At 40.0% G+C, this 24,130-nt stretch overlaps 1 protein-coding gene across 1 annotated transcript in view; it reads left to right on the forward strand.

The window, feature by feature from the left end:
* Nucleotides 1–19,665, forward strand: part of LOC143733397 (structural maintenance of chromosomes protein 1A) — a 44,357-nt gene extending 24,692 nt beyond the window's left edge. Inside the window, exons 20-26 of the mRNA XM_077225104.1 lie at nt 498–611; nt 696–852; nt 1,996–2,150; nt 9,358–9,509; nt 9,589–9,658; nt 17,250–17,360; nt 18,706–19,665. Of these exons, the coding sequence (XP_077081219.1) occupies nt 498–611; nt 696–852; nt 1,996–2,150; nt 9,358–9,509; nt 9,589–9,658; nt 17,250–17,360; nt 18,706–18,786 (840 nt within the window). The 3' untranslated portion in view covers nt 18,787–19,665. The remainder of the gene's footprint in view (nt 1–497; nt 612–695; nt 853–1,995; nt 2,151–9,357; nt 9,510–9,588; nt 9,659–17,249; nt 17,361–18,705) is intronic.
* The last annotated feature ends 4,465 nt before the right edge of the window (nt 19,666–24,130 follow it).

Below are 24,130 nucleotides of genomic sequence, written 5' to 3' on the forward strand. Positions count from 1 at the left end.
AACAGTGGTAATTTGCATTCAGGTCACACCGTCTGTGTGCAAGATATTTCAAAACTCTTAAGAACTTTATTACCTTTTGGTTTAATTCTTTGGGAATGAGACATTCGTACCAGTCGCACTGAGACATTTGGAATGATACCAAACATGTATAAACTTTATGATAATAAGCTCACATTAAAACCATATTGATTCTTGTGTGAGTTTGGGTGATCTCACCACGAGGGAGAGAGAGTGGGGTCGAGGGAAAGAGATGTAGATTAGAATGATTCTGGGGTGAGACTTGCGTCTCGAATGGTGCACTAGAGTGAGTCCAAATGGTAATTTCCTTGGTTTTCTCAGAGAGTAGCCCTCGCTCCCAGTTCTTCCAGTCTTACACTATTATTGGGATATAAGAGGTGGTAAAGAATCCTAATAAAGAGCATGTAATTGTGTTGAAGCTTTCTACCAGTGTATTTGCTAACTCTGCCGGATATCCTGCGTGTGTGTGTGTGTTGTAGGGCAGTTCTCAGGCCGAGGAGAGCCTCAGCAACAGTCAGAAGACATCTAGCACTGTCCTAGCCAAGGAAGCTCTCATTGAGATCGACTTCAGCAGCTTGTCAGAAGACCTGAAGGTACATCAATACTTGCATTACTGTTGACACACTCAGAAGCACATGGTTGTGTTAAGAATCTGCTGTGACCGATGCTGCTTGCAGGACTCTCTGTCAGAGGAGGAGCTCAAGGCGGAGATGAACACGTTACAGCAGAGACTCAATGAGCAGCAGAGCATCCTGCAGAGGATCAGCGCTCCCAACATGAAGGCCATGGAGAAGCTAGAGAGCGTCAGAGACAAGTTCCAGGAGACCAGTGACGGTCAGACATGCACAGGAAATAACATGCATGACAATAACAGTGGCATAAACAATTATGTTTAATTACAACTAGCAGTTAGCCAAGGGGTATCTACATGTTTTAATAACTTGCTTAAAAAAATGATGACGAGTCATTGAGATGACTAACTTGTAAGACTAGTCTAAGCAGTTAATGCCGCTGTCCACAGTCTGATCATTTTTATTGTTTAGCTAGTACTTTAAACTTCATTATCCTTTCTCATGGGGAAAAAAATGTGCTTATGGCATAAAAAGATGACAGACAAAAGTCTTAGGCGTGCTAGAAATTGTTTTAAAACAGTTATTTATTATGGGTGGGAATCTCTAGGCATCTCACGATTCGATTACGATTCAAGACGGCTACGATGCTAAAACGATTATCGGTGCATCTTTTTTTATGTGTGACTACTTGGTACTTTTAAAGCAAAGTAATTATAATGACCCATAAAGTAACTTCCAAAATATTTTATTAATAAAACAAATGGAAGTGATTTGGCAAGTCAACTGTTCGGTTACATTGCCGGCATATGTCCCAACATTGCAAAACGCGTGCCTGTACTAGCAGCATACTTGTAGTCTATGAATACAAACTTCAGCATATTCTGAATCTCTAACATAAAATAATAGACTTCTAACTAACATCCTCCTGTTATGTGCAATGAGCAATATAATCCTTCAGACAAAAAATAAACATTTTGCTGTAGCAAAATCACAAACAGCTTTCATACATGATGTATCAGCAGCTCTCACACAAACATAATGCTTGTGGACTTGCACGTATTCAGAATAATTAGTAACACACAAAGCTGCTCTTATACACAAATAATTAATGAAGCGTCTAAGACTCATGACTTGAAATTGTTGCTGTATACCACAATCAAAAACCGCTTGTACAAAATGAACATCTGCAGAGAGCACAGTCAAAATGTAACTTTTTGTGACTGGCATTGCACTGATACACTGTGCCTGTGGAGGGCAGTACAGTTTCTTTACGATCTCTTTATAAACTTTCAGAAGCGTCATAGTTCTTTTCAACACTGTTTGTATCACTCAGCTTGTCTGTTTTTGCAGATCACTCAAAATTGCATTTAACTTTTTTTATGTTTGTTTGTTTATTTGTTCATAGAGTTTGAAGCTGCCAGGAAGAGGGCGAAGAAAGCCAAGCAGGCGTTTGAACAGATAAAGAAGGAGAGGTTTGACCGCTTCAATGCCTGCTTCGAGTCTGTGGCCACCAACATCGATGAGATCTATAAAGCTCTGTCCCGCAACAGCAGTGCCCAGGTACTTATACAGTGATGCATCGCTCACGATAAACTCACGGCGAACTGCTTTTTCGTTTTTCGCTTGGGGGTAAAAAAGAAACGGAAAAACATAGATATGTTTGTACCAGTTCGGCACTCTAGGCAAGTCACGTTTATCTATACACCACTTTATACAGTGCATCTCTTTATAGTGATCAGCTTTACAGTATTAAACGGAAAAAAAAAATTTGTTTTTACACACGGATGCCCGACCTCACTGGACTGATCAGAAGAAATGAAGCACAGAAAGTTTCCACATTAAAAAGGCACGCACCAATGGTAGTTTAGAGGCGTTTACCGGTTCACTTTAGCATGCCATTTCTAACTCACAAAACAAACTTCATATGACGCCACACCAGTATATGGGGCCTTAAAATAACCATCACAACTTTCAAAAGAAATGTGCACTCTGTTTTGTTGTTATTGTTTGCGGGACTTGCTTGCGAGTTGAAACGTTTTGAATGCAAGTGAAGCTGAATCTCAGTGGGCTCTGTCTGTGCACTAGAATGAAAGGCCTGTTTCTATTGGTCACTTTCACAGAGGTTTGGTAACATTGTTCTCTCATACATGAAAATCACTCACCTTTCAGCGAAATTCGCCGTTTTGAAACCAAAATAGGTGACCTACGTGAATCGTGTAGATTAGATGAGAAAATGTTTAGAGGGGGGGGGGGGGGGGGGGGTTGAGGGGGAAGGTATACTATATGAAGCCATACTATAGTATAATTTGAAATAGAATTAAATATTTAAGTAATTAAATTCCAGTTCACGTAAACTTTTCCCTCCGCTACGGCTGTCAGTCATTCTCCATTCAGCAAAAATGGAATGCGTCGCGTTCGGTTACGACAGTCAACGATGAAATTCTCTCCAAGATGATTCAATGTTACTATTATTATACTTGATCTGTAGATAAAGGTCTATGGTTTCGCATAAAATGACTATCTTGCTGGACTGTATTGCTGTAACTTAATCATGTTCGTTTCTACCGTGTGTTTGTTAGATCACACAACACTGGAGAGCACTATAATTCCTCTTCACGCGCACAGTAACTGAAATTTAAAACTGTTAAAAGAAAAGGCTCAATAAACGATTGCATAGATAGATACTAGGGCTGTGCTCAGAATATCGATACGACGATACATCGTCATGAACTCCTGACGATGCGCGTATCGATACAGTAACTGCTGTATCGATACTGTCGTGCTTTTGAATGTAGCCAATTCAGAGCTTGAATTTCAGCACGGGATTGCGAGTATTACGCATTATTCTAATCATTCCCGCAGGTCTCCCACTTATAATGCGGGAAATTCCCTCAAACATTGATTGAGTGTCCAGCTGTGCCGCGTCTTCTGTCTCTCTGTCTCTCAAAATGGGTTGCTCAAGGCAAGCGTCAAACGCGCTGAAGGCGGTGATACACTCTCGCTTTTAGGAGTTAGGACATGACGGAATATTCACTTGCATATTCGGGCGAGCATTGCATTGTCACTTAAGTTTACCAATCGCTCGTCTTTTTAAGTCTTACTACGCTAAGCATTCAAGCGATTTTAGACTATTCAGTACTCGCACGCTCTCTGAGAGATGGTTTTCTCTGCATGCTTACATAGAGTAAAGCCGTCTCACAAACAGCCTGTGAGTAACAAAAGTTATTTTTCACGGATTATATCGCTTTTACAGCCAAAAACAAGCAAAATGATGTAAAAAAATGTCGGTCTTGGTGAGTATCCAACACAGTCGGTTATATCTTAAAGGATCATTCCGGTATTTAACACTTTGAGTCTATTTTGTAGTTTGTTTTGAATGAACTAGAGTGGTGGACTTAGAAATTTTGACAATGGGTCCTGTCTCGACTTTTTGACTGTTTTAGGATCGCCTCTGACCGCTTCAGAGTGGATGTCTATGGGCATGCTCAAACATGTCCTTAAAACAACCCTTAACGTTCATTTACAAAACTGTGCAACTCACCGAGTGGTCAGTGGTGTTCGTTGATGTTCCAAAACAAGTAGCGTAGCGAAATACAGTTTCTGTCGTGTTTTATTTGCCATTTTTTAAAATCACATTGATGTTTGCTGAAGGACTCAGTGCTCGTTGATATTACTGCGCTACCGGAAACGGAAAGGGGTCTGTTTACATTTGGTTGTAGTCTTTTCGCTCGGTTCTCCGTCTCTCAGAAGGCTAGCGGGAGCAGAGCAACTGTGCTCCCGGAGTAGCGAAATAAACAAACAAAAAATCCTTACATCTAAAATGGATTATGAAAGGTGGATTCTGGAGGAGTTTCTGACCGCACAAATTCTTGCCATATTCGACTGTGACTTTTTTTACGGTGCCTAGACACCGTCCAGCGTCCTTGTTGTCGCCATCAAGTGGTCGGGAGTGTGCTTACGCTTCAGATTCAAATATCGAGCGGAAGTTTATACGCGGTTGTGAGGTATCCGAAAAATAGTTCCACTATAGCAAATAACACGGATTGAAAGCATACATTGCGCCGATATATTTGTTTTTAATTATCAACGAACACCACTAACCACTCGGTGAGTTGCACAGTTTTGAAAACGAACATTAAGGCATAGACATCCACTCTGAAGCGGTCAGAGGCGATCCTAAAATAGTCAAAAAGTCGAGACAGGACCCATCGTCAACATTTCTAAGTCCACCACTCTAGTTCATCCAAAACAAACTACAAAATAGACTCAAAGTGTTAAATACCGGAATTATCCTTTAAATAAGCATAAAATGCATGTGATGTGACAGTATAATGAAAACAGGATCCGTGCACTAGCTCTTAAAGTGACAGCAGCCATACGTGTCTGTCATTAATATTGTTGTCAAAACAACAAAAGATAGCTTTAATTATAATGAATCTGGATTTATAGTCGATGTATTTAATTTAGTCAGGACTAAAATACTACCCAATGTCATTTTACGTTTAGTTACTTTATTAAGTTCTTAATACTAGTGCTAGACCTATTCATAAACTTTTCTCTTTATTGGTAGGCTCTCTTTATTCTATTGTATTTATTTGTTTAAAATGATTTCAACATAATATAAAGAAATTACTGTGTTTGGTGCACATTCCAACACTTATTTAATTTAACTCTCATTGTTTTTTAATGACAAAAACTAAATAGTTCCCTTTCGAGAGGTCTCTCCTATTGCGTAAGTAGCTTACGCTATGGGAAAACTCCTTTTCTCGAGAATACTGAAGTCTTTATGTAAAACGCATTGCAGCTGCACAGCTAACAGCAATGAACGAAGGAAGCTCGGTAACTTGCTCGAACCAATGACGGGGCGACTCTGAATGTGCGACCAATGAGCGCGCTTCGCGCCCGCGCGCGTCAGAGACCGTCGAGATGGGCGTGGCCAAGAGCTATTTATTGGGCGCCCCGTCATGAGAGTTCTTTAGATTTAATCTCCTTCAGCGAACACCTTCGCTGGATCCTCCGGATTATTGAAGCCTTCGCCGCCGTCGAAAAGCATACCAGCGGGATTGCTACGAGGACGTCGTCAACTTCAGCCGCCTTCAAACGCCATCCTACTGAGCCATCCGGCGTGCCACACACGCAAGTATCTTTACATCTGTTCGCCCTGCAACACTTGTAAAAGAGCTAATTTCTGAGGCGTTGTTTCAAATGCCTTCCTGCGCGCCGTGCAGAGACCTTCTCCCGGACGGGGATCGTCACATCATCTGCGCTCGCTGCCTGGGCCGGGACCACGCAGAAGCTGCTTTGACCAAGGGCGGATGCCCGGAATGTGATGACCTGGGTCTCTCCGCACTGCGGGCTCGCCTCGCCGCTTTCGCCGTGAGCGAGCCCATCGCCGCCACCCCTCTGTTTGAGCCGCGCAAGAAAAAGCGCCGCTCACAGAGGCTTCCTGAACCTGAGCTCAGTGACGTCACGCCGAGCCAGTCTCCGCGTGCTTCACCGCCGCTCTTACCTTCCCCACCGCCGGTTCAGTTCACCCAGCCGGACCTACACCCCTCTAGCAGAGCGGTGGGCCTTGTGACTTTCGGCGCGTCCAAGGACGATGGGGGAATAGATGACAGCTTGTCCATCGACGCTGCATCGGACGACTGGGCAGGCTCCACTCTCGACCCCGCCCCGTCGACGCTAGCTAGCACGAGCGGGGGCTCCACCATGGATACCGAGATTATCCGTGTCCTCTCTAAGGCCGTGGAAAACCTCGGGCTCGATTGGTCTTCTCCCGAAGAACCAACCCGGAGCTGATTGGATGAGTGGTTTCTGCAGGGGCGCCAGCAGGCCCCTCGGCAAAGGCCTTCTCCCTTCTTCCCGGAAGTTAACGACGAACTCACCAAGTCGTGGAAAGCCCCCCACTCTGCGCGCTTAAAGCCTTCTTTTTCTTCTTTGCTCTCCTCTGTGGACGGCGCGAAGGAAAGAGGCTACGAGGGAACACTGCCCCTTGAGGAGGCCGTGGCCAATCATCTCTGCCCGCCCTCCACCACCGGATGGAAAGCCAAAGCTTCCCACCCCTCGAAGCCCTGCCGCACTACTTCTGCTCTCGCCGGTCGCGCCTACGCCGCCGCCGGCCAAGCTGCATCAGCGCTTCACTCAATGGCGGTACTTCAAGTGTTCCAAGCCAAACTTCTCCGCTCTATGGACGAGTCTGGCCCCGAACCCGAAGCCTTCAGGGACCTACGCAGCGCAACTGATATAGCTCTGCGAGCCACGAAGGCCACCGCCCAGTCTATTGGCCGTGCCATGGCTAATTTGACTGTTCTCGAGCGCCATCTGTGGTTAACTCTGACGGAGATGAAGGACGCGGATAAGGCGCCATTTCTCGACGCGCCTATCTCCACCAGTACGAAAGGTTCCGCCGTTTCAAAGCAGAGAATCTCTCACTGGATAGTTGAGGCTATAGCACTGGCTTATGAAGCTAAGGGACTTCAATGCCCCTGGGGAGTCAAAGCACACTCCACCAGGAGTTTGGCCTCTTCCTGGGCATGGTCGAGCGGGATACCGATCGAGGATATTTGTGCGGCGGCAGGCTGGGCCTCACCGTCCACATTTATCAGGTTCTACAACCTACAGGTCCCGACATTGCATTCCAATGTACTATCAGCATGATACTAGTTGAACTACGAGTTCGTATCTAGATTATGTATGTGCTTGTGTCACACTGAGCGCCTTCTAGCCGCTCTGTATTTTTTCCCACATATAAAGCTCGCCTCTGCCGGCTAGTTGGATGCTAACTTTGCTTTTCAGCTCAGGCACCTGCCTCTGGCTATCATAAGGCGAAGTTCAGCATGCACGGTGTTTTGCATGGTGTTCCCATAGCGTAAGCTACTTACGCAATAGGAGAGACCTCTCGAAAGGGAACGACTCGGTTACTAACGTAACCTCGGTTCCCTGAGAGGAGGGAACGAGTATTGCGTAAGCTGCCGTGCTTGTGCTTGGTTAGTTCGCTTCATTCGTTTTAACCTAAAGAACTCTCATGACGGGGCGCCCAATAAATAGCTCTTGGCCACGCCCATCTTGATCAATTCCAAATTGATCCATATTGTGATACGTATCGTATCGTGGCTTTAGTATTGTGATGCGTATCGTATCGTGACATTGTTGGTGATACACAGCCCTAATAGATACTGTATAATACACTATGCGCATCGATATACCTTTCCTTTGTGCTTTGAACTTTTCAATGCGGACTCGAAGAGCTGTGTGCTGTGACTCTGTGTTGCTTCAAGCGCATCATTCTGCGCTCGGGATGCGCATAAGCGCTGTGTGCCGCACTGTATGGAGTCTTTCATAATCATATAATACTTTTGCGCAATGAAAGATTATTAATAGCCTTTTTTGTTCTGTTCTGTCCTATCTATCATATGTTGCTGCCTCAAACAGCTGTGCTATACATTTAAAAAATGTCTTTATTTTATAGTAGACTATATATATATTATAATTGATCTTTCTGATTTTTATCTTTTTTTTCATGAATGTATTTTACAACAATACAAAGATCAATGTGTAACGTTTTACCAGATTTAGTGCTACACTTATTGTCTCTTTGTTCCCCACTAAATGTTTTTTTTTTCACTAAATGTTCAGATTTTATACAATTATTGTTTTTCTAGACTACATTTTACTGAGTTATCCACTAATCTAGTTTATAATAAATTTTTTGTCATAGGTTATGATCATATATATTTTTTTCTTCTTTATAATGAAGTTGTCTGTATTAAGTAGATTGTGTTTAACACACAAAAGAGTGATTATCAGTTCAACACACAGAGTTATAGAAATTCTACTGGATAAAAAAAAAAAACTGCGCTGGCGTCGGATCGGTATCGGCCGATACTAAGAATTTTTGGTATCGGATTGGATCGGTTCAGAAAAAACGTTATCGGGACATCCCTAATATTTTCTGGTAGGCTATATCTAAGTTACTTAGGAGCTCTGTTGACATGGCGGACGGATGATGAGTCTTGTGATGCGGATGAAATAATAGCCCATCCGCGCATCTCTACTCTAATTCTAATTTATTCAAATGACATTGATTCATATGATATCTTGATTATTTAATGTATGTTTAAAATACCTTTCATGAAAATGACAGCAACTGTGTAAATTATTATATTTCAATAACGAATTAGAGTAAAACATAAGTTAGTGCAAAAACTGCCTGATGTTCAGTTTACATGTTTTCATACAATGTGGTGGGTGTTGATTATTATATCTAAAAAATAAATAGCATCTGAATTTAGACAAAGTCTAGGCTCTGTTGTTAACCTTTAATGTTATAGTAATGTGCAGGCTCCTTATATAGTTTACAGCATTAGCAGATCTTTTTTTTTTAATCCTTGCGAAACGTTTAATAGTAATTGATTTAAAGACAAAGACACAATTTTTTCATTAAACCACTGTTTTCTTAAAAAACAGCAATTTTAACTCTCTAAACCCCACCGAACCGAGACGTCAGAACCGTGGGAAGAACCGAACCGTCAGTTTTGTGTATCGTTACACCCCTAATATGCTTACAACCCATGAAGTGTATAGTGCTTGTGTGGTTTTGTAATCGTGCATTTTTCATAATCTTGCAGCTTGCTCTGTCCAATTTTGTAGGGCTTGTCGAGGTTATGCTTGAATTTTCTTAATTAGTCAGTGCAGCTCTAATCCTCTCCTAAACACCAAGACAAATCTTTCCACGTGTGTGTGTGTGTGTGTGTGTGTGTTTTGCTAGGCTTTTCTGGGGCCTGAGAACCCCGAGGAGCCATACCTGGATGGTATCAACTATAACTGTGTGGCCCCAGGCAAACGTTTCAGGCCCATGGACAACCTGTCTGGAGGAGAGAAGACTGTGGCTGCTCTAGCACTGCTGTTTGCCATTCACAGGTATGCAGAAGTTTATTCCCTTCATGTCAGATCCCAGCATTCATCAGTGTGTGACTGACCAGTTTCTCCACTTCTACAGCTATAAGCCGGCTCCCTTCTTTGTGCTGGATGAGATCGATGCAGCACTGGACAATACAAACATTGGCAAGGTTTGTTTCTCACAAGAGTTTATTACAAAACCTACTTCTAATAAGTCACACAGTCATTATGGGACCTCACACAGGTGAGGGCCACGCAGTTTTGTCACTGTGATCATTTTGTCATATTGCTTCTGCAATTTAAACTGCAACATGATGAACATTTAACATCTTAGAATAGAAATGTTGTTGTGCTACACTTAATATTATCCACCAGGTGATGCATGGAACAACATACTTTCGTTCAGCGGTTTTCTAACTTTTTCTGCCAGGCCCCCTTTTGTAGAGAAAGATATTTGCAAGCCCCCCACCTACACTCACTCACATAAAGATACTTTTTAGACATAAATCCTATAGTATTTATTTGAAACATTGTAATTGATACAGTATTACAACTTCTCAACTGTAACAGAGACTTCAAATCATAAACACAAAGAGAAGCCTAAGTAGCAGCTTAACTTGTTCAGCTTTATATAGTCAGAAGCTAATATTTTGAGGCACACAACACCAGGGTTTTTCCTGTGTCAAAACTGGTCATCCACACACAGTACGAAGAACCCTATCCATTAGGGATGCACCGAAATTTTGGCTGCCGAAAATTGCATTTTCGGTTCTTGGCCAAAAGAGAAAAACAGCCGCAATGCCCCTCAGTGTTCAGTTTGACGCTCTCGCCCATGCCAACGCTCCCCTCATGGACGGCTCATGCTCATCAGAAAAGCCAAGTCTGCTCAAATAATGCGCCGATGGGAAATTTCTCTGTAGTAGTAGAGTTGTTTCTGTTTGCACCACAGGGCTCGCAAAATCGCTAGCCCGACGTCCCGGGCAATGTTCCGCGGCCGCGCACTTCTGAAGCCGCGGCCGCGCAGAAAAGATTAAAAGGCCACGCAGAGGACTGACGCGAAATGTGTGGGGAAATCCATTTGATTGTAGTTTAAGTGAGAAATAATTTCAGTGCTCTGGTCAACCGCTATAGAGTGAAAACTGGTGAATGCAGTTTACAGGTTTCATAGAAAGAGAATGATGTGAGCACGTGTGATTGGCAGTGAGTCTTGTGTTGCGGAGCAAATAGCTCAATACGAGAGGCAACGAGAAACGCAAAGACATAGATGTAAATAGATGTCTTTGTGTGTGGGAGAGTTTCAGGCATGGTTAGATTACTATAAAAGAGTTCACATATTCACTTTTCTTGAAAATATTTAGCTATTAGATCTATTTAAATTCTTCAGTTTTTCATATTATAATAATATAATATAAACAAATTGAAGCATTTAAAGTGATATATTATATCACTTCAAATACTTCAATTCGTTTTTTTTTTTTATATTATATTATATTAGGCCTATATTTTATTATATTATAAGCCTAAATAAAGAATCTCACAAGGGTATGGTTTAGGGCTCATTGCCATTAAAAAGTTTGAAACCCCACTGCTAAAGAAAATATTGGAAATTCATAAGAAATAAACAATCATTTAACTTTGCTGGTTTAATGCTTCCTGTACGCAATTAATTGACTACAAAAACACTTTATGTTTTTCCCAAACCATCTCAGTGTAACAGCTTACTTTTCTTTCATACTATATTCTATTATTGTAAAGAATTGAACTGTCCTGCAGAAGATTTTGTAAATTATTTTTCATAGGATTTCTTGGTAAAGACTGTACAGTTGACAGCACTGTTAAAAAAATATCAGGTAACCCTAAAATGTGTTTCATTTAGTGACTTCTTAACTGCTTGTTTTTCAAAAATATGATTTAATACCAATAAGTTACATCAAGGGTCAAAGAAAATGGCACATTCAAGTTAAAAGTTGCAACTGAATGTTGAAACCATTGTGTTTTTACGTGTGCTGTACAGGTCAGGTATAAAGAATATTTTTGCTCAGGTGGCGAAAAATGTCCAATAGAAAAAAGTTTGGCTCAGCAAAAAAAAAATTAGAGGGAACATTAGTCCCGGGGCTATTGTTTTCCAGTCGGGCTACCAAAATGCATAACCGGCCTGCCCGGCGGTCTATCTGAAATTGTGTAATCAAATTGCTCCCTTTAATCACATTATTGACTAGTTATTTTAAGGAAAAATATGACCGCGCAAGTTTTTGATCATGCTGATTTATCCACAACGCTATTTCTCATGAATCTCCGTGCCTGTTTTAAGAGAAGCACATGATCAGTGGTGTAAGTTTGTTTTGAAAAGTGGGTGGGACGTGTGTGTGTGTGTTCATGTTTTTCTATCCCAGTGGGGACTTCAAACTGAATTCACACAGAATCATGGGGACATGTGTCACAGTGGGGACCTAAATAGAGGTCCCCATGGGTAAACAAGCTTATTAATCATACAGAATTAGTTTTTTTTTTTTAAATGTAAAAATGCAGACAGTTGTGTGTGATGGGTAGGGTTAGTGTGAGGGAAGAGAATATACAGTTTGTACAGTATAAAAACCATTAAGTCTATGGAGAGTCCCCACAAAGATAGTAAACCAGACTAGAGCTTAGATATAAATATATATTATATAAATACTATTAGTAAATGTGCAAAAATTGGCCACTTAATATTTAATATTCAATTATTTTAATTATCACAGTGATAGTTTTAATTTTATTAAATTGAACAAGCACAACATTCAGCATTCAATCAAATATTCTTAAAGATTCATTATTATTAATAATGTTATTTCGACATATGTGTGCGTGCAACAAGCGAGATGTGAATTTGTAAATTCGGTGACAAGCGTGCCGAGAATTTATTTAATTTTATGATGAGATGCTCCAGTTCACGTGCTATGGTGAATGCGGCTCGCCGGCGCCTCCATGTCATGATTATATTGTCTGCTATATTTGCTTCTTATTTATTAAATCCAGGCAATTGGTTGATGAAACATTTATTAAAAATTAAGATACAATTTATACAAAACGAAATTCACTTTAAAGAAAGGCTTTCTACAAAACATAATGAAGTGGTCAAAATCATGCCTGAACCACTCCATGTCTCCCGATATTGCGCATCCTCCTGTCTACTCTGTTCACTTTCATAATCAACATAGATGGAAAAAAATAACATTATAATAGTGTAATAAATATGAAACTAAATGTGCTTATTTAATGGCTACAACAGTACAGAGTCTCTAGCAGCGCGCCGGACTTCCACTCAACAAAGCCAACACATATGTTGTCACTGCCCACGACTAGTTTAAAATATTTCCATTTCCTTTTGATTAATTTTGAAATAGGGCAGGGGCTCGAGCACCCAAAGCCCAAAACACCCCCCCCCCCCCCCATCTGCACGAGCCGTGGCGACATTGTTTTATCATTTAACTGCGAAAATACATTTGATTTCACAAAGAGCAAGAAACAAGCAACAGCATCATGGATCGTTTTTTAAAAAGAAAAGCCCCATAAGAACCGGACAGTTTTTACTGTGAAATGGAGCCTCAGCCTACTACTTCCTCCACCAGCTCTGAGTCGGCACCAAAGGTCGCAAAGGTAACGTTAGACAAGGCTAAAAAGAGAACATACAACGACAGTTACCTAAAATTTGGCTTCATCAGTACTGTGGATGCAACATGCCCTCTCCCTTTGTGTCTATATGTGGGATGAAACGGTCAAACCAAGGGATGGTTCCGAGGAAACTTAAAAGACACCTGACCACCAATCATCCATCACTTGCTGACAAGGATCCTGAATATTTTGTTAGAATGAAAAGTCAACAAAGCCGTCAAGAACAAATGATGATTAAATCCGCTAAAGTCTCGGAGAGGGCACTGGAAGCTAGCTACCTTGTAGCTGAAATAGTAGCTAAAACAAAGACGCCTCACACTATTGCAGAAACTGTAATTATGCCAGCATGTACAGCAATAGTGAACAAAATGCTAGGGCCTCAAGCTGCAAAAGATATTTCAAAGGTCCCGCTGTCGGATTGTACAATAGGGAGGCGAATCATTGACATGTCTGTGGACATTGAAGATGTCGTTTTGGGGAAAATCAACACAAGTGGACATTTTTCTTTACAACTTGAGTCAACGGACGTGAGTGGGCACGCTCAGCTCTTGGCAAATGTTCGGTTTGTGGATGGGGACCGTATTAGAGAGAATTTTTTATTTTGCAAACCGCTGCCAAACAAAACAACATGAGAAGAAATTTATCGTGTGACAACTGAGTATCTTGAAAAGGGAGGATTGAGTTGGAAGAACTGTATTAGTATCTGTACTGATGGTGCAGCTGCAATGACGGGCTGTGCCAAAGGTTTCATTATCAGGGCAAAGCAGCAAAACCCTGACATCCGAACAACCCACTGCTTCCTTCACAGAGAGGCACTTGCTGCAAACAACAGAACTTTCGGACGTGCTTGACAGAGCAGTGGACATTGTTAATTTCATAAAGGCGCGCCCGTTAAAGAGCCGTCTGTTTTCGATTCTGTGCGAGGAAATGGGGGCAGAGCATCAGAGCTTGTTGCTACACACGGCAGTCCGCTGGCTGTCACGGGGGAAGGTTTTGGGCCGATTGTGCGAGTTAAGAGAAGAACTCAGAGTCTTCTTGACAGAAGAGAAATCTGCATATGCAGAGCTGCTCGCAGATGAGCAATGGTGCCTAAAACTCGCGTATTTGGCTGACATCTTTAAGCACCTCAATGAGCTGAACATTAAAATGCAAGGCAAAGAAGAAAACCTCCTCTCCTCGTCTGACAAACTGCGTGGCTTCAGATCTAAGCTCACACTCTGGCGTTCCTTTGTGGCCCCTGTGCAATGTGCATGTAAACAGCAGTACACTTTCTGATCTCATAACCCAGCACCTGAAATCTGAGCGATTTAATCATTATTTCCATCGGAGTCTTTTGCACAGTTTGACTGGGTCCTTGATCCTTGGAGTTCAAGCGCGCTGGAGAGCGCAAAGGACTGGCCACTGCCAACACAGGAGCAACTGATGGAGATCAGGGAAGACCGCACATTGAAAATGAGATTTGGTGACATGGAATTGGACAGGTTTTGGATTTCAGTGAAAAAAGAGTATCCAGTGGCTTCAATTAGCGCTGTTGCTATTTTGCTACCCTTCTCCACAACTTATCTGTGCGAACTGAGCTTTTCAAGCCTGACGTACATCAAGAACAAGTACAGGGAGCGACTGAGGACTGTGGACCAGGAGCACGTGTCTGCCTCTCATCCATCCCGGCCAGGATAGGGCGGCTGTGTGCGTCTCACCAGGCTCACGTCTCTCATTGATTGTGGTCACCCCCACCCCCGGCTTGTGTGAGCGCGCATGTAGATCTTTCTCCCTCTCTCGTTGTGGATTATTGTGGGTGTGTGTGTATGTGGGTGTGTGTTAGGGCTGGGCGATATGGCCAAAAAATCATATCTCGGTATTTTTTGGTTAAATGGCGATATACGATATATATCTCGGTACTTTCTACTTTTTTCTATTTGGATAAAGAAAATGTATTTATTTAAAAAAAAAGTTATTTCACATCCTGCTCAATGATATCCAAACAATGATATTGAAGGATATGGAAACAAATAGGGAATGTAATGTAGGCTATGCAATATATTATGTGCAAAAAGGTGGTTAAAATCACATTACATTCTAACTTTGTAACATTACAAACTAAAAACAAAAATAATGCTTTTGTTTTTAAAAATGACTAAAGGCTAAACTAAAAATGAAAATAAATAAAAAACCACAAACTAATTATATTGGCCTGCATTTGATTACCCCATTATAATGGTCACTTTCATAAAAATATACTTGTAGGTTTAAAATTCCAGATATGGCACATTTATTGTCTCCAACAACAAATATTTTAGTAATATGTGTTTTAGTCAGAATTATTGCGCTACTCTTCTATTGTGCTCGTCTGTTAGGCGCGCGTGCTCGCGGCGTCGCTCATTCACGGAAGCTTGAATTTTAGCGGAGATACATTTGCAGAAGCTCGTCCTCTCCTGACAGTGAAATGGACATATTTGTTTGATTTGTTTGAGCATTTACAGATGGAGAATATACCAGTGAAATGTAAGTTAAGCACGGAGGAAAGCACCACGTCTCAAACGCATTAAACAGCGCCAGTATTTATCTTTCAGTCACTAACAGTAGGCTATCTGTCCCAGCATCTGACAGGGCAAGCTGCTTTAAACTTGTTAACTATCTTACCAGTTATTTTGAAGCGCTTAATAATCTTGTGTCATGTTTAGGACAAATTGTACTGTTCTTTCACTGCAGGAGCTCACACTGCGTACTCCACTATTTTGTGCTCGTTAATTATTTTGTGAATTACTTTGCAAACCTGTGTTTTTAAAGGTGCTATAAAGTTGTTATTCTTGTTATAGGTATTTACAGTTTGTATTATGCTCTGTTCATTACTGTTCAGTCTAAATAAACAGGACATTTGCATTTACATTTGGGTTGTGCAGTGTTTTTAAATTATATTTTACACTGGGGTGCCTTGAGATTTTATGCACTTTTAAAAGGTGCCCTGACTGAAAAAAGTTTGAGAAAGGCTGCTCTAATCAAGTACTTTTGCACTTTTACTGGAGCAATAATTAATAAGCAATAAGTATCTGTACTGTTATTCAGGTACTTGATTTGTGTACTTCGTCCACCACTGTATCACTGTCAATCGGATTCAATCACGCATTTAAATATAGTTATCAATCCAGAAGCTTTGCAATGTGTAGTTAGCCACATGAAAAATATACATTATATACAGAAAGTGAGCAAAGCTCGCTGCCATTATAATCAATTACAACGTGAGATACACAAAACTGCACCCACGAAAACTCCCATTATAATCAATGAGGCTGTAAAATGAATCTCTTATTGACATTCTGCTTATACTTTGTTAGCTATAATGAAAGGATTTGTGAGTGTGCAAAACTCGCACTGAACAGAATCTCCTGTTGTTCTGGCTAACTTAAACGCATCTGATTGGCCATTGAGTTCAGATCAGATGTGTCTGATATCATACAAATCTCAACACTGCAAAAAAAAACTGTAAATAGAACAAAGATTAATATTGCCGATTAATATATTAAGATTAATATTGGCGGCTGCCATAACATTTTCAATGCAGGAAAAGCCTTCACACTGGGAGCTGGCAGGACACGTTTGGGAACCACTGCTTTACTGTAGGATTCTAAGTTTATGTAGATAAATGACTCGTTCTTGAAGAGATTGTCATCTGTTACTCACAACCCTATATGATGTTTTTATGTGAAAACGGAAAGAAGGTATTTTAAGGAAAAGGTTTTTTTTCCCACTCAGGATTTTTTGGGTAACTAAAAAGATGATATCTTAAAGAATATTTATAACCAAACAGTTTGTTCCACAAAAGGAAGTCAGCGATACAGACTTGTAACGACACGAGAGTGAGTAAACGATGACATCATTTTCATTTTTGGGTGAACTATCCCTTTAAGGTTTATGTGTAAATCTTGCATGTTAAATAACATTAGAAGCAACGTTGAGATTACAGATTTTTTTGTGAATTGACAGCCCAAATTTCCTGATTGTGACAGGATTACTATTACATGAACAACAACATGAATGCTCCTGGTTTTCATAACCTAAAAACTGTCTCTGAGATTGACATGCACTGAGTTGTTGTTTGCATGTGTTGTGTAGGTTGCAAACTACATCAAGGATCAGTCAGTGCAGAACTTCCAGGCGATCGTGATCTCTCTGAAAGAGGAGTTTTACACCAAGGCAGACTCCCTGATCGGAGTCTATCCAGAGGTCAGGGTTCTCTCACACACACACACACACACACACACACACACACACGCTTTATTTCAGTACTGTGACTTTAAATCAGCTTCTTGATGGGCAGTATGAGCAAAATATTGAATCATGGCAGTGATACTCATCACCTGGTAATTCTGTGGGAAATATGTTTGTCACTACACCAAATGTTGTAAATTTACCCAAAACCATTCAGATTTCATAATATTCAATATCATGGAAAAAAAAATTGAATTGAATTGACAACTATTATACATATGTTGTAGTTTACCTGCTCACAAAATAAAAATGAACTCACACACAGCGATATACTCTCACGGGCCACTTTATTAGGTAGAGCTGGCTAGTGCCGGGCTGACCCTCTTCTGCCTTCAGAACTGCCGTAACTCTTCATGACACAGATTCAACAAGCGACTGGAAACATTCCTGATTCTGGTCCATATTGTCATGATCGTATCATGCAGTTACTGCAGATTTATCACCTGTTCCTCATCATCCCGAAGCTGATCTACTGGACTGAGATCCTGACACTGGAGATCATTCGAGTTTAGTGAACTCACTGTCACGCGTTATCCTGATGAGAGATCAGTAGATGTGTCCACTGTGGTCAGCTGTCAGGCTGCGTGTGTGTGTGTGTGTGTGTGTGTGTGTGTGTGTGTGTGTGTGTGTGTGTGTGTGTGTGTGTGTGTGTGTGTGTGTGTGTGTGTGCAGCGCTGCTGCTGGAGCTCTTCTGCTTATTTGATTTACTGTTGTCTTTCTATGCACTGGAACCAGTCTGACCTCTGACCTCAACAGGGCGTTTTCTCCTGCAGATCACTGGAGATTTACTCTTCTTCAGACCATTCTCTGTAAACCTAGAGATGGTGTGTGTGAAAATCCCAGTAGATCAGCAGTTTCTGAAATACAACAAACATGCCACGTTCAAAGTCACTGAAATCTTCCTCCTGATTCTGATGCTCAGTTTGAGCTTCAGCAGATCGTCTCCATCATCTCTACATGCCTAAAGCATTGAGTTGCTGCCACGTGATTGGCTGATGAGTGTTAACCAGCAGTTGAACATGTGTACTGTACATAGTAAAGAGGCAGTGAGTGTATATTCTATAGGAAATGGCCGTTTTCTTTTCAGCTTTTCTGAGCCGGCAGACACGCCAGAAACCAAACTAAATGCAAAAAAGCCTCTTTTTTTTAAAAAAGTGAAAATTTCATCCTAAACTATGTCCCCTCTAACAGTATGAACAGTGTGAAACACTCTAACAGTGACTTGTAGTTTTCTTTAAAAAGCACTGTACTAAGTGACTTGATTTCCTGTGCATGACTCTCTGTCTGTCTGTCTCCACAGCAAGGAGACTGCGTCATCAGTAAAGTCCTGACCTTTGACCTCTCCCAGTATCCTGATGCCAATCCCAATCCCAATGAGTGACACAATCACATTCTTAAAAACATGTTTTTCTCTGTACTTTCTAGAGATCAGCTTGGCTTTTTTAGTTCTTAATATTTACACATTTGTCTCTTGCTTGATTTAAATGTTTCATTATGTGTTTCTGTTTAGTACTTTTTGGCAATCATGTCATTTTGATTATTAATCCATTAAACTAGATTAGTCTGACTTTTTTATATTTTTATCTCGGCATAATTTGCTTTAAAGCTTTATAGTGCAAAACATCACAGTCTTTTCACATTTACTTGAACTCAACCTAGACCTGCAGTTTAAGCAGTTATTTGAGTTGGTTGGTAAAATAATTGTATAATCCCTTTTGTAGTCACTGTTTTACTCTTGAAAAATAAACCCTGCTTTTCACTAATGTTTGATTACAAATGGATTTCTTGGGCTTCACATTCCCATCATAACATGTTTTATGGTGATGTTGAGATCTGACTGTGTACATGTATTAGATCATCCAGCTATTCACACACAGCTCTCATATAAATACATGCACAGTTATAATAAAACACCATTAACAATATATGAAATGCCTAGATTATTGCAGGGAATGGGAGCGGACATAAATCTGCCTGATTTGCACGTCTAGGCAGTCACATGATTCCTGACGACTGGCATTGAGCCCAGTTTTAGAAGAAGCCATGAGACATTATAACTGGGGCCAGGTTTATGGTGTATATAAACTATTTTAATATGACATGTGTAGGTCATCTGTTCACATCACGTGATATTAAGCTTCCTTTATTATGATTGTATGTTCCTGTCACCCGTACCCGTTTATCCCGAAGGTCCATAGGCTCTTTATAAATGTGTTTTTTTTTTTCTCAAATGTTTTTCAATAAACTGTTTTCAAATCAAGAACCGAATTGTTGTTGGAATATTTATTTGCAAGGGTGTGGTTTGATTTTGACATCAGATTTGCATTTTTTTTTTTTTTTATGTTTTTGTATTTTTGCATTTATATACGTTTTGGCCATATTTGTAACCTATAGACCCTAGTCAGGGTAGCACCATATTTAATCTTTGACAGGAATGAAACCGAGGCTGAGGGACAGAGTTATGCTGTCGGAAATGTCCTACTTCTCACTTCTGAAGTCGTGATTAGAGCTCAAAGTTAGTGCTTTGTTCAAGCGCTTTGGAAAGAAAAGGATATTTATGTGTTAATGTATAATTTATACCAGTTAAAAGTTTGGAAACTACAAATTTTTTAATGTTTCTTAAAGAAGTCTCCTCTGCTCAGCAAGGCTGCATTTATTTGATTGAATATACAGTAAAAACTAATGTGAAATATAAAATTTTCTGTTTTAATGTAATTTAAAATGTAATTTATTTCTGTGATGTCACAGCTGAATTTTCAGCATCATTACCCCAGTCGTGTGTGTGTGTGTGTGTGTGTGTGTGTGTGTGTGTGTGTGTGTGTGTGTGTGTGTGTGTGCGTGTGCGTGTGTGTGTGTGTGTGTGTGTGTGTAAGTAAAATGATACACTACCATTAAAAGGTTTAGGATGAGTAATAAATGTAACTAATAATAATACTTTTTATTTAGCAAGGATGCATTTGATACTGATCAAAATTTACAGTGAAGACATTTATTTTGTTACAAAAGATTATACTTCAAATAAATGGTGTTATTTTTAACTTTCTAGTCATCAAAGAATCCTGACAAAAATGTATCTCAGTTTCCACAAAAATATTAAGCATGCAAAAATGTTTTTCTACATTGATAAAAATAGGAAACTATTATTAATAATTGAGCACCAGTAATGAATGATAATTGAGCACAAAATCATCATATTATAGTGATTTCTGAAGGATCATGTGACACTGAAGACTGGAGTAATGATGCTGAAAATTCAGCTTGGATCACAGGAATAAATTACATTTTAAATTATATTAAAACAGCTATTTCAAAGTGTAATATTTCACAATATTACTGTTTTTACTGTATTTTTGTTCAAATAAATATACAGCTTTCAAAAACAAAACATAATTTTTCCTTGAAACTTTTGGCCAGTACTGCATTTATATAAGGGAATGTAGTCTGGTCAGACCATTTTAGATAAAAGTCATGGACGTTATAAATTGCTGGTAATGACTTCAAAATATCTTTAACCCCTAAATTAGGCAAATACCAAACGGTTCAAAAGGTGTATTTTCTGTTATTATGGCATGCATCACAATGGCCAGCAGGATTATTCAAAAGCACAAAAACATGACTTAAAATTTTAATTACATATATGTATGTATGTATGTATATATAATTAAAATGTTTAAATGTAAAATGTTGTCATATGATATGGTCTCTTCTGATGTCACTACTGGGAAAACAAAACGTTGGTTGAAAAAGTCTATTGGTTGAGCTTGATTTTAACCACATCCCTTCCATCATTTTGAAGGATGAAAGTCTGAAAATCCAGTGTATGTGTTGGCCATCATTTTTAAATTATGCTCAAAATTCCCTTAAAATTGCCACTGCCCAGATGATCATTTATTTATTTATTTATTTTAATAATTTATTATTGTTTGTGCTGTATTGATAATACCACCTTTCAAACAAAGTTACAAAGTGCTTTACATTAAGAATATATAATAAAACAAAAACAAAGAAGATACAACTTAAAACATAAAATGGAATCATTTAAATAATTACAACAAATATCATCAGATTAAGAAATTTCATACGATAAATGTGAGTCTTGAGAAGAGATTTAAAGGGGCATTCGGCAACTCTAGCCATTTCTTCACTGATTTTCACTTTAGTTGTCGCATGTTTTCTCAGCTAGCCCCTACAGCTGTGAGGCGTATATTTCACAACAATGTCATAAAAAAACTCACTTGCTCCTCCCCCTTTCTACCGCTGCTCATGTGCATTTGTTTTTATCGGAGCCGGCCAACTTTATCGTGTGGAGTATGTCTACCAAGGTGGGTAATACATCACACATTGAGGGTGGCGTGTGTGTTTATGTCGAATTACCGTAAAGCAGTTTGTGTTTCTCGCTCGTTCTCGCTTCTCACGAGACTTCCTATTTCCAACTTACCGGGACGTTAGTCCCCATGTTGCAAGGTTGGTTTTCCGCCTGGGAATGCTGGGGGGACCGGGGAAAGTCACCATTCTCACCAGAACAGGTTATTAAACCATCCAAATGATTTCTAAACGGTTTTATTAAGTTGAAATAGTTGCCGAATGCCCCTTTAAAGGAGGATACCGTGCCTGAGATGCACAGGCTGAGGCAGCGACTTCCACAGCTGAGGGGCCTGGGCCCCAGACTGCAAAAGCCCAGTCACATTTAGTGACAAGTCGAGATTTTGGGACCATTAAGTCAAGTCAAGTCACCTTTATTTATATAGTGCTTTTTACAATACAGATTGTTTCAAAGCAGCTTTACAAAGATAACAGGGAAATACTGTTGTAATTTAGTATTGTTAAATACAAAATTAAATGTCCCCAACTAAGCAAGCCAAAAGCCAATAGCGACAAATGCGAAGAAAGGCGAAAAGGCGACAGTGGCAAGGAACCAAAACTCCATCAGTGACAGAATGGAAGAAAAAACCTTGGGAGAACCCAGGCTCAGTCGAGGGGCCAGTCCTCCTTTGGCCAACAAACGAAAAGTGTATGATTATGATTCAGGCAGCATTATAGGTCAGAAGTCAGATGGGATCAGAACTTTCACAATATTTATCCAGTTCATCTGGTTGGGGTCGGAGTCATCACGCCGGTATGGAGACGTGTTTGTTGAGGAAGTTTTTTGTCCAATAATTAGAATCTCTGTTTTTTTCAGAATTAAGTAGTAGGAAATTGCTAGTCATCCAATTTTTTATATCAGCTATGCATTCCGTTAATTTGGTGAATTGGTAAGTTTCGTCAAGGAGTGAAGAAATATAGAGCTGAGTATCATCAGCATAACAGTGAAAGCTAATTCCATGTTTCCTAATGATATCTCCTAAAGGTAGCATGTGCAGAGTGGACAGCAGCGGTCCTAGTACTGAGCCTTGTGGTACACCATACTGAACTTTTGACCGATAAGACATCTCTTCATTTACTGCTACAAACTGATAACGGTCAGATAAGTATGATTTAAACCATGCTAATGCAATTCCACTAATGCATGCTAACATAATTTTGGACTCTATTTAAAAGAATGTTGTGGTCGATAGTGTCAAATGCAGCACTAAGATCGAGTAACACTAATAGAGAGATACAACCACGATCCGATGATAAGAGCAAATCATTTGTGACTCTAATGAGAGCTGTCTCAGTGCTATGGTGCGGTCTAAATCCTGACTGGAAATCCTCGCAGATACCATTTCTTTCTAGAAAGGAACATAGTTGTGAGCATAGTTCTAGTATCTTTGACAGAAAATGTAGATTGGAGATCGGCCTGTAATTGACTAATTCTGTAGGATCAAGTTGCGTTTTTTTAACAAGTGGTTTAATCATAGCCAGCTTAAAGGTTTTTGGTACGTATCCTAGAGACAAAGACGAATTAATGATGTTAAGAAGAGGATCTATGACTTCTGGAAGCATCTCTTTCAGTAGTTTAGTCGGTATAGGGTCTAACATTGTTGTTATCGATTTAATGTTGTCGATTTAAATGAATTAACGAGTTTGCAAAATTCTTCCTCTCCTATAGCAACAAATGAATCAAATTTTACCTCGGGGAGACTATAATGCACTCCGTGAAGCGATGCTGTAGTAGACGGTTGCATAGTTATAATTTTGTCCCTAATATTATCAATCATAAAGTCATTACTGCTGTGCTGCCTTGAAACATCTGGGCTTGAAGCTTTATTTTTCGTTAGTTTAGCCACGGTTTCAAATAAATACCTAGGGTTTTGTCTATTTTCTTCTAATAGGGTTGAAAAATTAGCAGATCTAGCAGTTTTTAAGGCCTCTCTGTATGCAATCGTGCTCTCTTTCCATGAAATGCGAAATACCTCTAGTTTTGTTTTCTTCCCGTTGCGCTCCATTAGTAGGGCCCTACCAGAGGATCTCAAGCAGCGATTAGGGTCATGGGGAATTAGCAGATCACAGACATAGGCAGGAGCCTGACCATGAAAGGCTTTAAAAACAAGCAGTAAAATCTTAAAATCAATTCTAAAACTCACAGGTAACCAGAATAGGGCAGCAAGGATCAGTGTCATGTGGTCACTTCTCTTAGTCAGTGTTAAAGCCTGGCAGCAGCATTTTGAATCAGCTGCAGTCTTTGGATGTTTTGCCTGCTAATACCAGATAAAGAGCATTACAATAGTCAAGTCTGGAGGCAATAAAAGCATGAATGACCTTTTCTAAATCTGTAGAAGAAAGGAATGACTTGATCATTGTTA

This window comes from Siphateles boraxobius, unplaced genomic scaffold, assembly GCF_051911475.1.
Source record: "Siphateles boraxobius isolate OS27281-9 unplaced genomic scaffold, OSU_SipBor_1 99, whole genome shotgun sequence".
Taxonomy (NCBI): Eukaryota; Metazoa; Chordata; class Actinopteri; order Cypriniformes; family Leuciscidae; genus Siphateles; species Siphateles boraxobius.